A 13,369-nucleotide genomic window follows, 5' to 3' on the forward strand; every position below is an offset into this window, starting at 1 on the left:
TTTTATACATTTGCAAAATTTCTAAAACCTGTTTTCGCTTTGTCTTTATGGTGTAAAAAATATTTTTCATCCATTTTAGAATAAGGCTGTAACGTAACAAAATGTGTAAAAAAATCAAGAGGTCTGAATACTTTCCAAAGGCACTGTACATAGTGACATACTGTATTTCAAAAATAAAATAAAAACATCAACTGAATGATAACTTGTTTTATGGATCCAGATGTTATCAACCCCACACGTCCACAAGGACAGGACAGTTTGTACTAAAGCCGGGTCCTAACACATGAGGAATGTCAGGATTAAACCATAAGACCTGAATACAATATTTCCAAATTAATTTATTAACTCTATACCCTGAATTCTTGGATAAACTGAATTCAGTAATCTCTCTGGGAGCGTAAGGAGCTTTCCGTCAACACATACAGTGGGATTATATTTTGCTCTCTGCCAGGTCTCACTGGGAACACTGACAACAGGGAGGGAAGATTGGTTACAAGGTTTTCATAGYAACAAGGCGATGCTACCCTCCTGGTTATTCACTCCTTAAATCCTGCTTATATAAGACTTTTTATAATATCTCAATATTCTGTCAGACTCCACATTACTGTATTGAATTCCAATGTTATTGGAAAAAAGAGAATGAACAACTTTAAGGTTGAAATATTTGGATAAAGATTTGTTCATTTTGTTCACTGTTTAACACTGAAGCGGTGATCTGCTTCTCTCACGTTGATGCAACATTGGGATAAATATGGTGTAATACTGGAACTGTATTACTATGACTGACTTGTCTCTCTACTTACTTTAGCTTTCCCCATTTGGCTACACCAGGTCTGATATACTGTAAGGGACCACCTCCTTATCCATCCAACAGTGGCTGAGTCCCAAATGCCACCCTATTCTCTACCTGTGTGAACTGACCGAAACGTCATGTGACGATCCTAGGCTTCATATGTGCTTCAAAGTTTGGACCATTACAATGTCTACTGAGAAATGTTTTTTAAATGTGAAATTTAAAAATGAAACAATGCATAAGAACGMTTTCTCTGTCTGATCACAAACACATTGACAGAAAAGCAATGGTCTAAATAAGACCGCATAAGACAGTGACCATAATGCAACAGTCAGACCATCTTGCCGTTAGCATCTGAGAGACCATTCAGGCATCCTTATAATGACTATATCTGAGGGGGGCGGATACCCGAAGGATAGAGTACATTGCATTCTACCCCAAGGAGAGACATGCTAAGGTACACATACGCACCTAAATTTAACTACTCAAAGACATAAGGGAGTTCTCCTTCATTATAGGATCGCTATGGTTCTCCTTCTCAGAACATCCAAGTAAACGCATAATGGATCCATGATGCCGTGCTACAGAAAAAGGCCAAAGATGTTGAAAAATGTTGGCCCCATGATCACATCCAAGTGTGTGTTATTACCGCGAATGACATCCATGTTACCCTTGCAAAAAGAAGATTCGAAACCTCAAGGGTGTTTCCTGGTTAAATAAAATGTATTCTTCTCACCCTGTTTTTCATTGGCTCCTTTTTTCYTTTTCCCCTCTTTGCTCCTCTCATGAGCTGCTGTTACTGGGCCATTTGGCCTGGCTGCTATATGATCTGTTCTCACTGAGACACTATAAATAAATCCAATGATGGCCAAGAACACTAATCTCTCTGGAACGCTAAACATAATATACTTCTCCTTGCACATCTCTCTTCCAGCATTGAGAGTTATATACAGTGGGGTCCGGAATTATTGGACCCCTTTATAAAGATAAGCAAAAAACTGCATTAAATGAACAATTATGTTATTTTATATTAATATAWTTCCTCCGAAAAAGAGATTGAAAAAGAATTGATCCGTTTTTTTCAAGCACCCTCCCCTTGCGAGGATAACGACACGGAGCTGTTTTCTAAAATGTTTTATGAGATTGGAGATTCTTTCCAGATCCTAGCTAATTAGGGCCCTAGAAAATCTGCGTTGCGGAGAATGCGGACGGAATCCAGGAATCTAGACATTAAATGCAATTCAACAATATACTWTTTTTTTAATTCGTAGAAAAATCAACTAAATGTATTGAATTTATTAGAAAATGTATTGAATTTATTAGAAAATGCATTATTCTGCCCAAGTTTCACATAAAAGATGCATAAAAAGCCTCAGTGATTCATATTTTACTTCAACTTTCTGAAGAGGCAAAGTCACAGGAATCAAATAATCGAATAAAATGTCATGTCACCTGCGCCAAATACAAATGCTTGTTTACAAGCCCTTAKCCAACAATGCAGTTTTAAGAAAATAGAGTTAGGATAGGATTTACAAATAGTCCGGCTGGCCATTTGATTTAAATGTTCAGTAGTCTTATTGCTTGGGGTTAGAAGCTGTTAAGGAGCCTTTTGGTCCTAGACTTGGCACTCCGTTACCGCTTGCCGTGTGGTAGAACCGTCTATGACTTGGATGACTGGAGTTTTTGACAATTTTTGGGGTCTTCCTCTGACACTGCGTGCGCAAACATTTGTCTACCACTTTGTGTTGCCATTAGTGATAATGCTAATGTAATGGCTTTCCCAAAAACCTCAATTAAATGTTAACTACAAAGTGGCCTATGCATAAATGGCAGAATGATATAATGATTATTTGCATCAATCCAGCCTTTTGTTTTGCAACTCTGCAATCACATGAGTGCTACAGAAACATTGCTAACCAAACAACGGTCCCTTGCTGGTGTGCAGTTGAACTAGGGTAAATACACCCAAAATTCAAAATGTCAGATTTTTCCCAGACCCCAAAAGGGATCTTCTGGTGTGGTTTAAGCATTGTTGTGGGCTTATAACATCCACTTTTTTTGTTTTTCCTATTAAAAAAGTATGATTTTGATATTGAAAAACAGAAACCTGGAAAAACTAAAACAGAAAATGGAATCAGGCAAAAAATAACACTGATTTAATAGGGCTCTATTGATATCCTTAGTCTGTGCTTATGGACTTGATGTGTGCTTGGGGTAATTTTCTTGCAGGAAGATTCACTTGCATTCAAGTTTCAGCCTCCTGGCAGAGGCAACCAGGGCTAAAATGTCCTGGTACTTGGTAAAGTTCATGAATCGGTTGACCTTAACAAGGGCCCCAGGACCAACGGAAGCAATATAGCCCCACAATATCAAAGATCCACCACCATATTTTACAGTAGGGATGAGGTATTTTMTGAATATGAATTGTTCTTTCAAAAGGCCATTGGTCCTGGGGTGCAACGGCATCATTTTTATTTATTTATTTAACCTTTATTTAACCAGGTAGGCAAATTGAGAACACGTTCTCATTTACAATTGCGACCTGAACATCACCAAGTACTAGGACATTTTAGCCAAAAACTTGGTTGCCTCTGCTGGGAGGCTGAAACTTGGCTGCAAGTGAATCTTCCAGTAAGACAACATCCCAAGCGCACATCCACAAAGAAATTTGTTAATTGACCACAAAATCAACATTTAGCAGTGGCCATCTCAGTCTCCGGACATGAACCCCATTGAAAACCAGTGGTTTGAATTGAAGAAGGCAGACGAAGGATATCAAGTATCTGGAAAGATTCTGTATAGAGGAATGGTCTAAGATCCCTCCCAATGTGTTCTCCAGTCTCATAGAAAAAGGCTCAATGTCATTCTCCACTAATTATGACCCCTATTTGAGGGATTTTTTGTATTACTTGTTAAACAAAATCTATTTCTCTGAGCAATTGTATTAGTATACATTTTTCCATTTCTTTAGCATARAATATATCTCAGTATTTGTATCATTTTTTTTAAACACAGTCATTTTTTTGCTCATCTTTATCAAGGYATCCAATCATTCCGGACCCCACTGTAGCTATTACTGTAACAGTGGTGTCAGAACACTTACGTTCCCAGAATTTCTTTGAAGTCGTAGTTTTCTTTGATGTCTGACGTCTTCTTTTTCCATCCATTCCCGTCCTCTAGATCTCCAAGGGGCATCCTATCCTAAACTGTCAATCCGATCGGCCAAGGGAGAACTGTGGAGGAATAAAGTGGTGGACAGTCAGGCAGAAAGCTTAGCATCACCATTTACTAGCTCATATTTCTCAGGCAAAAAGTAAATCCACCTTCAAGAAAAACCTAAAGAACATCTAATGCAATCAACCATATGACTGGACAGATACTAATCCCAGAGAGCATTCACTGAATGTTAAATATATTACCGGTCGGGTATTTTAATTGTCTGCAATGTCTACTTGTTAATCTCTTAATGTAAATTGTAATTGTTTGTAATGTCTATTTAGTTCTGTGTTGGACCCCAGGAAGATTAGCCGATGTTATGCATGGCGTCAGCTAATGGGGATCCTAATCAAATTCAAAATTAGCCAGAAAAATCTGCTCACTGGAAAAGACACACAACACAAATAAGGAATAGGGTGCCATTTGGGAAGCAGACATGGTGCTAAACCAGATGTATGGATCAATATTGGAGATTTAAAGCACTTTCCAATGCCGTCTCCCTTTAGTATGTAATTCATTACAACTCAAAGGACATTTCAATCGATAAATTACGAGTAAAGAGTGATCACCACTTGAGATTGTGTATTTACCACAAGGCTAAGAYAAGGAAAGAGAGCGAGAAATGTGGTTATAGTTTCTGTATACAGTATAGTATAKGGAACAAAAATATAAATGCAAGATTAWTTTTTTTWAATMTAACTAGACAAGTCAGTTGAGAACAAATTCTTATTTACAATGACTGCCTAGAAACAGTGGGTTAACTGCTTTGTTCAGGGGCAGAACGACAGATMTTTACCTTGTAAYCTCGGGGATTAAATCTAACAACCTTTTGGTTACTGGCCCAACACTCTAACCACTAGGCTACCTGCCGCCCCAGCAACATTTTCAAAGATTTTACTGAGTTACAGTTCATATAAGGAAAATCAATCAATTGAAATAAATTCATTAGGCCCTAATCTATGGATTTCACATGACTGGGCAGGGGCGCAGCCATGGGWGGGCCTGGGAGGGCATAGGCTCACCCACTTTGGAYCCAGGCCCAGCCAATCAGAATTTGTTTTTCCACACAAAAGGGCTTTATTACAGACATAAATACTCCTCAGTTTCATCAGCTTTCCGGGTGACTGGTCTCAGACGATCCTGCAGCTGAAGAAGCCGGATGTGGAGGTCCTGGGCTGGCGTGCTTACAAGTGATCTGCGATTGTGAGGCCGGTTGGACGTACTGCCAAATTCTCTAAAATGACGTTGGAGGTGGCTTATGGTAGAGAAATTAACATTAAATTCCCTAGCAACCGCTCTGGTGGACATTCCTGCAGTCTGCATGCAAATTGCATCTTCCCTCAAAACTTCAGACATCTGTGGCATTGTGTTGTGTGACAAAACTGCACATTTTAGTAGCCTTTTATTGTCCCCAGCACAAGMTGCACCTGTGTAATGATCATGRTGTTTAATCAGCTTCTTGATATGCCACACCTGCCAGGTGGATGGATTATTGTGGCAAAGGAGAAATGCTAACTAACAGGGATGTAAACAAATTTGTGCACAACATTTTTGAGAAATACGCTTTTCCTGCAAAGGAACATATATATATTTTTTTATTCAGTATATATATATATATATATATATATATATATATATTAGGGATGGGCAACTGGCAGCCCGCGGTCCTACCCATTTCATAAATAGATAGTCAAAATCGTATGTCCTAGGTTGCAAATATATAGAGTTCCAAACTGCCTCTGGGAGCAACGTCAGCATTAGAACTGTTTGTCAGGGGGTTTCAAGAAATGGGTTTCCATGGCCAAGCAGCCGCACACAAGCTTAAGATCACCATGCACATTGCCAAGTGTCGGCTGGAGTGGTGTAAAGCTCGCCACCATTGGACTCTGGAGCAGTGGAAACGTGTTCTGTGGAGTGATGAATCATGCTTCACCATCTGGCAGTCCGATGGATGAATCTGGGTTTGGCGGATGCCAGGAGAACGCTACCTGCCCCAACGCATAGTCCAAACTGTAAAGTTTYGTGGAGGAGGAATAATGTTTGAGGGTGTTTTTCATGGTTTAGACGAGGCCCCTTAGTTCCAGTGAGGGGAAATATTAACGCTACAGCATACAATGATATTCTAGAAAATTATGTGGTCCCAACTTTGTGGCAACAGTTTGGGGAAGGCCCTCACCTGTTTCAGCATGACAATGTCCCCATGCACAAAGCGAGGTCCAAACAGAAATGGTTTGTCGAGATAGGTGTGGAATATCTTGACTGGCCTGCACAGAGCCCTGACCTCAACCCCATCGAACACCTTTGGYATGAATGGAATACCGAATGCGAGCCAGGCCTAAACATCAGGGCACAAACTCACTAATGCACTAATGGAAGCAAGTTCCTGCAGCAATGTTCCAACATCTGGTGGAAKGCCTTCCCAGAAGAGTGGAACCTATTATAGCAGTGGGACCAACTCCATTTTTATTGTCCATGATTTTGGAATGAGATGTTCGATGAGCAGYCGTTCACATACTTTGTTATGTAGTGTGTGTGTATATTGTTTAACACTTTTTTGGTTACTACATGATTCCATATGTGTTATTTCATAGTTGTTGATGTCTTCACTATTATTCTACAATGTAGCAAATAGTACAAATAAAAAAAAAAACTTGTATGAGTAGGTGTTTCTAAAACTTTTGAACCGTTAGTTATAGATAATAATATAATATAAGTGCATCTCGGAAAAGATTCACACACCCTTCCCTTTTTCCAAATTTTGTTACGTTACAGCCTTATTCTTAAAATTGATTAATAAAAAAATGGTCCTCCTCAATCTACGTACAATAAACCCATAATGACAATGTGAAAACAGGTTTAGACATTTTAAGCAAATATACCAGGAATTAAAAACAAAAATACCTTATTTAATAAGTATTCAGAACCTCTTGCTATGAGACTCGAAATTGAGCTCAGGTGCATCCTGTTTACATTTGATCATCCTTGAGTGTTTCTACAACTGATGGATCCACCTGTGGTAAGTTCAATTGATTGTACATGATTTGGAAAGGCGCACAGCTGTCTAAATAAAGTCCCACAGTTGACAGTGCACGTGTAGAGCAAAAACCAAGCCATGAGGTCGAAGGAATTAGGCCGCAGAGTCCATGGACAGGATTGTGTCGAGGCACAGATCTTGGTAAGGGTAGCAAACATTTCGCAGCAATGAAGGTCCCCAAGAACAAAGCGGCTCCATCATTCTTAAATGGAAGAATTTGGAACCACCAAGACTCTTCCTAGAGCTGGCCAAACTGAGCAATTCAGGGGAGAAGGGCCTTGTCAGGGAGGTGACCAAGAACCTGATGGGTCACTCTGACAGAAAGCTCCTCTGTGGAGATAGGGGAAACTGACAGAACATGCAGCACCCTCAGTAAAGCACATGAAGCCAGCTTGGAGTTTGGCAAATGCACCTGAAAGACTCAGACCATGAGAAACAAGATTCTCTGGTCTGATGAAACCTGAATGCCAACCGTCACGTCTGAGGAAACCTGGCACCATCCCTACGGTGAAGCATGGTGGTGGCAGCATCATGCTGGGGGTGTTTTCAGCGGCAGGGACTGGGAGACTAGGTCAGAATCGAGGGAAAGATGAACGGAGAAAAGTATAGAGATCCTTGATGAAAACCTGCTCCAGAGCGTCAAGGACCTCAGACTGGGGCAAACGACCCTAAGCACACAGCCAAGACAAAGCAGGAGGGGCTTCGGGACAAGTCTCTGAATGTCCTTGAGTGGCCCAGCCAGAGCCCACACTTGAACCCGATCTCATCTCTGGAGAAACCTGAAAATAGCTGTGCAGCGAAGCTCCCCATCCACCCTGACAGAGCTTGAGAGGATCTGCAGAGAAGAATGGGAGAAACTCCCCAAATACAGGTGTGTCAAGCTTGTAGTGTCATACCCAAGAACACTCGAGGCTGTAATCGCTGCCAAAGGTGCTTCAACAAAGTACTGATAAAGGGTCTGAATACTTATGTAAATGAGATATGTATTTTATTTTTCATACCTTTGCAAAAAAACAAAATCAACTGTTTTTGCTTTGTCATTATGGGGTATTGTGTGTAGATTGATGAGAAGAAAAAAACACTATCAAATAGCCCCTAAGCTATCTCCTCACTTTAAACAAATACCTATATTCTCAATTGAAGCCATTCTAGTGTTATAAACCTAGATCTTACATTTGTGTCCTGCATTTTCGCTTGTATAGCATATAGATATTATCTCGCCAGTTGTTTTATGCATATTTTAATTTTAAATCACATGTGCATTTTCATTTTGCCTCACTTCTCTTATTCAGGATCCAATTCATTTCCCGGACCACCTATATAAACTATTATCCTTAACAGGTACACAAGTGGTTGTTAGAACACTTACGTTCCCAGATTTCCTTTGAAGTCGTAGTTTTCTTTTGATGTTATGACGGTCTTTCTGTTTCCATCCATTCCCGGTCCTCTAGATCTCAAGGGGATCCTATCCTTATTATAATTCTGTCAATACGTATCGGCCAAGGGAGAACTGTGGAGGAATTAAATGTGGACAGTCAGGCAGAATATCAGCTTAGCATCACCATTTACTAGCTCCACTTTATTTTCTCAGGCAAAAAATAAATTCACCTTCAAGAAAACCTAAAGACACTCGTAATGCAATCACACCATTAATTGACTGGACAGATTACATCCCTAGAGAGCATTTCAGACTGAATGTTAAAATATATTACCGGTTCGTGGTATTTTAATTAAATGTCTTGCAATGTTCTACTAGTTAACTCCTCTTAATGTTACAATTGTAATGATTTTGGTTAATGTTTGTACCTCCTCTTAGTTCTGAATGCCTTGGAACCCATGGGAAGATTACTCGATCAGTTAGTTCCATGGCGTCAGCTAAATAGGGGATCCTTAAATCAAGAGTCAATAATTGTAGCCCATAGAAATAATCTGCTCTACTGGAAAAGACACACACACAAATAAGGAATAGGGTGCATTTCGTAGCGACACATGAAGGTGCTAGCTAACCAGATTAATGTTTGGATCAATATTGGAGATTTTAGAAGCTCTTCCAATGCCTTCTCTCCTTTAGTTATTGTAATTCATTACTTTATACTTCAGAGGACATTTCTAACAGTCGAATAATTACAAGGATACATAGCAGTGATAACCCACTCGTATGAGATCTGTTCGTATCTACCACAAATGGGTCTAAGAGAAGAAAAGAGAAGCGACGAATAGTCGGCTTATGTCAGTTTCTGTGATTATACAAGTATGTATAAAGGAACCAAAATATAAAGCAAATTATTTTTTTTTAATTTAAACTAGACAAGTCAGTTGAGAACAAATTCTTATTTACAATGAGTGCCCTAGAAACAGTGGGTTAACTGCTTTGTTTCAGGGGCAGAACGACAGATGTTTTACCTTTGTAAACTCGGGATTAAATCTAACAACCTTTTTGTTACTGGCCCAACACTCTAACCACTAGGCTACCTGCCGCCCCAGCAACATTCAAGATTTACTGAGTTACAGTTCATATAAGGAAAAATCAATCAATGAAATAATTCATTAGGCCCTAATCTATGGATTTCACATGACTGGGCAGGGCGCAGCCATGGTGGGCCTGGGAGGGCATAGGCTCACCACTTTGGAGCCAGCCCAGCCAATCAGAATTTGTTTTCCACACAAAAGGGCTTTATTACAGACATAAATACTCCTCAGTTTCATCACTTTCCGGGTGACTGGTCTCAGAACGATCCTGCAGCTGAAGAAGCCGGATTGTGGGGTCTGGCGCTGCGCGTGCTTACAAGTGATTCGCGATTGTGAGGCCGGTTGGACGTACGCCAAATTCTTAAAATGACGTTGGAGGTGCCTTATGTAGAGAAACTAACATTAATTCCCTAGCAACCGCTCTGGTGGACATTCCTGCAGTCTGCATGCAAATTGCATCTCCTCAAAACTTCAGACATCTGGCCAAAAAAATTGTGTTGTGTGACAAACTGCACATTTTAGTAAGCCTTTTATGTCCCCAGCAACAAGGTGCACCTGTGTAATGATCATGTTGGTTTAATCAGCTTCTTCGTATGCCACACCTGCCAGGTGGATGGATTATGTGGCAAAGAGAAATGCTAACTAACAGGGATGTAAACAAATTTGTGCGACAACATTTTTGAAATACGCTTTTCTGCAAAGGAACATATTAATCATTTTTTATTCAGTATATATATATATAATATATTATATATATAATATTAGGGATGGGCAACTGGCAGCCCCGGCGTCCTACCATTTCATAAATAGATAGTCCAAAATCGTATAGTCCTAGCGTTGCAAGATAATATAGAGGTTCCAAACTGCCTCTGAGCAACTCAGCATTAGAACTGTTTGGTCAGGGGGTTTCAAGAAATGGGTTTCCATGGCCAAGCAGCCGCACACAAGCTTAATCACCATGCACATTGCCAAGTGTCGAGCTGGAGTGGTGTAAAGCCTCGCCACCATTGGACTCTGGAGCAGTGGAAACGTGTTCTGTGGAGTGATGATCATGCTTCACCATCTGGCAGTCCGATCGGATGAATCTGGGTTTGCGGATGCCAGGAGAACGCTACTGCCCCAACGCATAGTCCAAACTGAAAGTTTGGTGGAGGAGGAATAATGTTGAGGGTGTTTTTTTCATGGTTTAGACGAGGCCCCTTAGTCCAGTGGGGAATATTAAACGCATACAGCATACAATATATTTAGAAAATTATGTGTCCCAACTTTGTGGCAACAGTTTGGGGAAAGGCCCTACCTGTTTAGCATGACAATGTCCCCATGCACAAAGCGAGGTCCAAACAGAAATGGTTTGTCGCAGATAGGTGTGGAAATATCTTGACTGGCCTGCACAGAGCCCTGACCTCAACCCCATCGAACACCTTTGGAATGAGTGGAATACCGAATGCGAGCCAGGCCTAAACATCGGGCACAAACTCACTAATGCACTAATGGAAGCAAGTTCCTGGCAGCAATGGTCCACATCTGGTGGAAAGCCTTCCCGAAAGAGTGGAACTAATTATAGGCAGTGGGACACCACCTCCATTTTATTGGTCCATGATTTTGGAATGAGAATGTTCGATAGCAGGCGTTCACATACTTTGTTATGTAGTGTGGTGTATATTGTTTAACACTTTTTTGGTTACTACATGATTCCATATGTGTTATTTCATAGTTGTTGATGTCTTCACTATTATTCTACAATGTAGCAAATAGTACAAATAAAAAAACTTGTATGAGTAGGTGTTCTAAAACTTTTGACCGGTAGAAATAATATATATAAGTGCATTCGGAAAGTATTCACACCCCTTCCCTTTTTCCAAATTTTGTTACGTTACAGCCTTTTCTAAAATTGATTAAATAAAAAAATGGTCCTCCTCAATCTACGTACAATAACCCATAATGACAATGTGAAAACAGGTTTAGACATTTTAGCAAATATCACAGGAATTAAAAACAAAAATACCTTATTTATATAGTATTCCAGAACCTTTGCTATGAGACTCGAAATTGAGCTCAGGTGCATCCTGTTTACATTGATCATTCCTTGAGATGTTTCTACAACTTGATTGGAGTCCACCTGTGGTAAGTTCAATTGATTGTCACATGATTTGGAAAGGCGCACAGCTGTCTAAATAAAGTCCCACAGTTGACAGTGCACGTTAGAGCAAAAACCAAGCCATGAGGTCGAAGGAATTAGCCCAGAGTTCCATGACAGGATTGTGTCGAGGCACAGATCTTGGGAAGGGTAGCAAACATTCTGCAGCAATGAAGTGTCCCCAAGAACAAAGCGGCCTCCATCATTCTTAAATGGAAGAAGTTTGGAACCACCAAGCATCTTCCTAGAGCTGGCCAAACTGAGCAATCAGGGGAGAAGGGCCTTGGTCAGGGAGGTGACCAAGAACCTGATGGTCACTCTGACAGAGCTCCTCTGTGGAGATAGGGGAAACTGACAGAAGCCACTCCTCAGTAAAAGGCACATGACAGCCAGCTTGGAGTTTGCTAAATGGCACCTGAAGGACTCAGACCATGAGAAACAGGATTCTCTGGTCTGATGAAACCTGAATGCCAACCGTCACGTCTGTAGGAAACCTGGCACCATCCAACGGTGAAGCATGGTGGTGGCAGCATCATGCTGTGGGGATTTTCCAGCGGCAGGGACTGGGAGACTAGTCAGAATCGAGGGAAAGATGAACGGAGAAAAGTATAGAGATCCTTGATGAAAACCTGCTCCAGAGCGTCAAGGACCTCAGACTGGGGCAAACGACCTAAGCACACAGCCAAGACAAACGAGGAGGGGCTTCGGGACAAGTCTCTGAATGTCCTTGAGTGGCCCAGCCAGAGCCCACACTTGAACCGATCTCACTCTGGAGAAACCTGAAAATAGCTGTGCAGCGAAGCTCCCCATCCACCCTGACAGAGCTTGAGAGGATCTGCAGAGAAGAATGGGAGAAACTCCCCAAAATACAGGTGTGTCAAGCTTGTAGTGTCATACCCAAGAACACTCGAGGCTGTAATCGCTGCCAAAGGTGCTTCAACAAAGTACTGATATAAGGGTTCTGAATACTTATGTAAATGAGATATGTATTTTATTTTTCATACCTTTGCAAAAAAACAAAATCAACTGTTTTTGCTTTGTCATTATGGGGTATTGTGTGTAGATTGATGAGAAGAAAAAAAGCGTTCATACATTTTAGAATAAGGCTGTAACGTAACAGTTCAAGGGGTCTGAATATTTTGAATGCACCGTATATGCAGTGAACAAAAATATAAAACACACACTGCAACAATTTTACTTATCTTCAGATAATTTTGTTCAACATCCAAGAGTCAACACTGGAATCTGATGGATGAAAATCATTTTTTTAAGTCAGGAGACATTGGCAGGCAGTAGGCTCAAGTAGTCCCATCCACCATAATAGGATGGTGTTTCTATTAGTGAAGTGTTTAACTAGGAGATTTAGCAGTACAATTTTATTAATTTCACATACTTTGTCTGTAGGTGTAATGAGGTGAAAAGAAGTTGAATAAGGCAACAGTCAAACATACTGTTTTAGGGAGATTTTTCTGGACCCTAACATCTGTGGTAGCTACACCTGCCACCTCTCTACAACTGTCTTTCATGCCAACCTATCGAGAACTGATGATGACCATTACCCTGTTGGCAAAGTCCTAGTGTGTAGCACCAAAACACAGGAAATATGCGATATCTTGTTCCATAGCCTCAGTTCTTCTAGCTTTATTCGATTTCCAACAGGCTATGACAAGACTTGAAATGTAAGAAAAATAGATATGATATAGAAAATAATAGAAATATA

The 13,369-nt window shown here is 40.5% G+C and overlaps 1 protein-coding gene across 1 annotated transcript in view; it reads right to left on the reverse strand.

Moving 5' to 3' along the window:
* camk1a (calcium/calmodulin-dependent protein kinase Ia) overlaps positions 1 to 13,369 on the reverse strand; it is a 67,045-nt gene that overhangs the window by 51,885 nt on the left and 1,791 nt on the right. The window contains exon 2 of the mRNA XM_070443542.1: positions 3,897 to 4,026. Coding sequence (XP_070299643.1) covers positions 3,897 to 3,988 — 92 coding nt within the window. The 5' untranslated portion in view covers positions 3,989 to 4,026. The remainder of the gene's footprint in view (positions 1 to 3,896; positions 4,027 to 13,369) is intronic.

The sequence above is a fragment of the Salvelinus sp. IW2-2015 genome, linkage group LG1 (assembly GCF_002910315.2).
Source record: "Salvelinus sp. IW2-2015 linkage group LG1, ASM291031v2, whole genome shotgun sequence".
In the NCBI taxonomy this organism is placed as follows: Eukaryota; Metazoa; Chordata; class Actinopteri; order Salmoniformes; family Salmonidae; genus Salvelinus; species Salvelinus sp. IW2-2015.